The following is a 1,733-nucleotide window of genomic DNA, read 5'->3' as shown; positions in this document are numbered from 1 at the left end:
CTATTTCCATTAGGGAGGTTTATGCGCGCCAGACACCGAAACCTTAGCGGATTACCACTCTCTAAAGAATCTTTGTAAAGGTCTCGTAGTGGATCCCTGGTCACTTACCAAAGAAAGTGTTTAAGAGCTTTGCAAACCCGGGCACAAAGGGAGACACGACCCGTGGGTAAAGATGTGCCACCTCTGCAGAGTGTAAAACTAATCGATTAGCCGTGCTCACGGTCAAGAGCGGCCTGGACCCTCACATGATAATCGAACTTGAAGATGGATTAAATTGTTTAATTATATTTTTCTTATAGGAATCATGTTTATATTAATTTTGGGTTGGTATATACTTATACTTGTTAGTAATTAGCTGCTTAATAAAATTTGACTAACTAAAATTACTTACCGCTCAACCCTTCAGCCTTCCACTTATAAAGCCTTATATGTCATTTATTTCCCCTTGCTGAGTACGGTATGTGCTCACGCTTATTTATTTAATCTTGCATCTACGCTACTCGGATTGCTGCTCAGACTTAGAAGAATTCATTGGAGATTTTAAAGACTTCTAGGCGTACGTGCTCCTTCAGTCAGCTGCCTGTGGAGGATCTTAAAGATCCGTTGCTTAGTAATATCGTTTATAGTTATTCGTTTATAGTCTGGAATCGTCGATACTATCCGTAACTACTAGAAACAATTGAGATTAGATGCCAATTCAAAAACAAATCGGAGGCGAGCTATGCGCGCTAGCGAACGTTAGTTGAGCATGCACACATTGCCTCCCCCAATCACTCTCATTTGACCCCATCTTCTTCATCCACTTGTTCTTTGTCATCCAAGTCGCATACTTGTATATATACATCTACCGCCATCATCTCTCAATGCAATAGCTTCTCAAGCTCGCAGGTCAACAACCAACCTCGCAACCATCATTGATCGATCCCTAGCTAGCAAGCTAGGTAGCGTGTTCGTCGGTTGGCACCAGCCATGCACGACGAGGAGAAGAAGGACTCCAAGTGCGCGACGGCGGTGAGCATCGCCGGCCGCATCGCGGGCATGGGGCTGGCGGTGGCAGCGGCGGCGCTCATGGCGGCGGCGAGCCAGTGCACGGTCTACGCGGCCTACGGCGCGCGCCCGCGCACCGTGAGCTACGGCGACTTCCCGCCCTTCGTCTACCTGGTGATCGCCACCGCCATGGCGGCGTTCCTGGAGGCCATCGCCATCTTCCTCGTGGTGTGGAAGAAGGGCAAGAGCAAGAAGGCGGCGGCGCTCATGCCGCTGCTGGGCGCCGCCGTGCCGGCGCTGCTCTACTCCGCCACCGGGGCCGCTTTCGCCAAGAGCGCCGACCTGTCCTACTGCTCGGCGTACGGCCAGCGCGTCAGCGTCTGCGCGGGCAGCGCCGCGGGCGGCGGCGGCAGCAACTTCTGCAGCCAAGTGCACATCGCCGTCTACCTCGCGCTGGCCGCGGCGGTCGTCGTGTCCGTCGCCGAGGTGGTGAGGGCATTGGGAGGATCGGCGGCGCTCGGCGGGTCGGACTCGGACTGCTCCAGCTCCGACTCCGACCATGGCTGCCACCACAAGCATTAATAGGTCTTGCGTCTTCATTTTCTTTTTTACATGGTGTATTTAAGAGATCATCATTAGCCGCTGTAATTAGTTGGTGTGATTTAAATTCGTCTTCTGAATTAACGGCCACTTTAATTTGTGGCCTGTTTGTATGTATCTACCAAGGTTCTAAATAGCGGGCTAAG

At 51.6% G+C, this 1,733-nt stretch overlaps 1 protein-coding gene across 1 annotated transcript; it reads left to right on the top strand.

The window, feature by feature from the left end:
* Nucleotides 1-791: 791 nt before the first annotated feature.
* On the top strand, nt 792-1,733 carry LOC120646399 (CASP-like protein 1U3). Its single transcript, XM_039922978.1, has one exon. The coding sequence runs from the start codon at nt 970-972 to the stop codon at nt 1,567-1,569; it is 600 nt and encodes a 199-aa protein (XP_039778912.1). The 5' UTR covers nt 792-969; the 3' UTR covers nt 1,570-1,733.

This window comes from Panicum virgatum, chromosome 8K (genome assembly GCF_016808335.1).
Source record: "Panicum virgatum strain AP13 chromosome 8K, P.virgatum_v5, whole genome shotgun sequence".
In the NCBI taxonomy this organism is placed as follows: Eukaryota; Viridiplantae; Streptophyta; class Magnoliopsida; order Poales; family Poaceae; genus Panicum; species Panicum virgatum.
The sequence above is the reverse complement of the archived record's forward strand: the minus strand, read 5'-3'. Positions and strand labels throughout refer to the sequence as shown.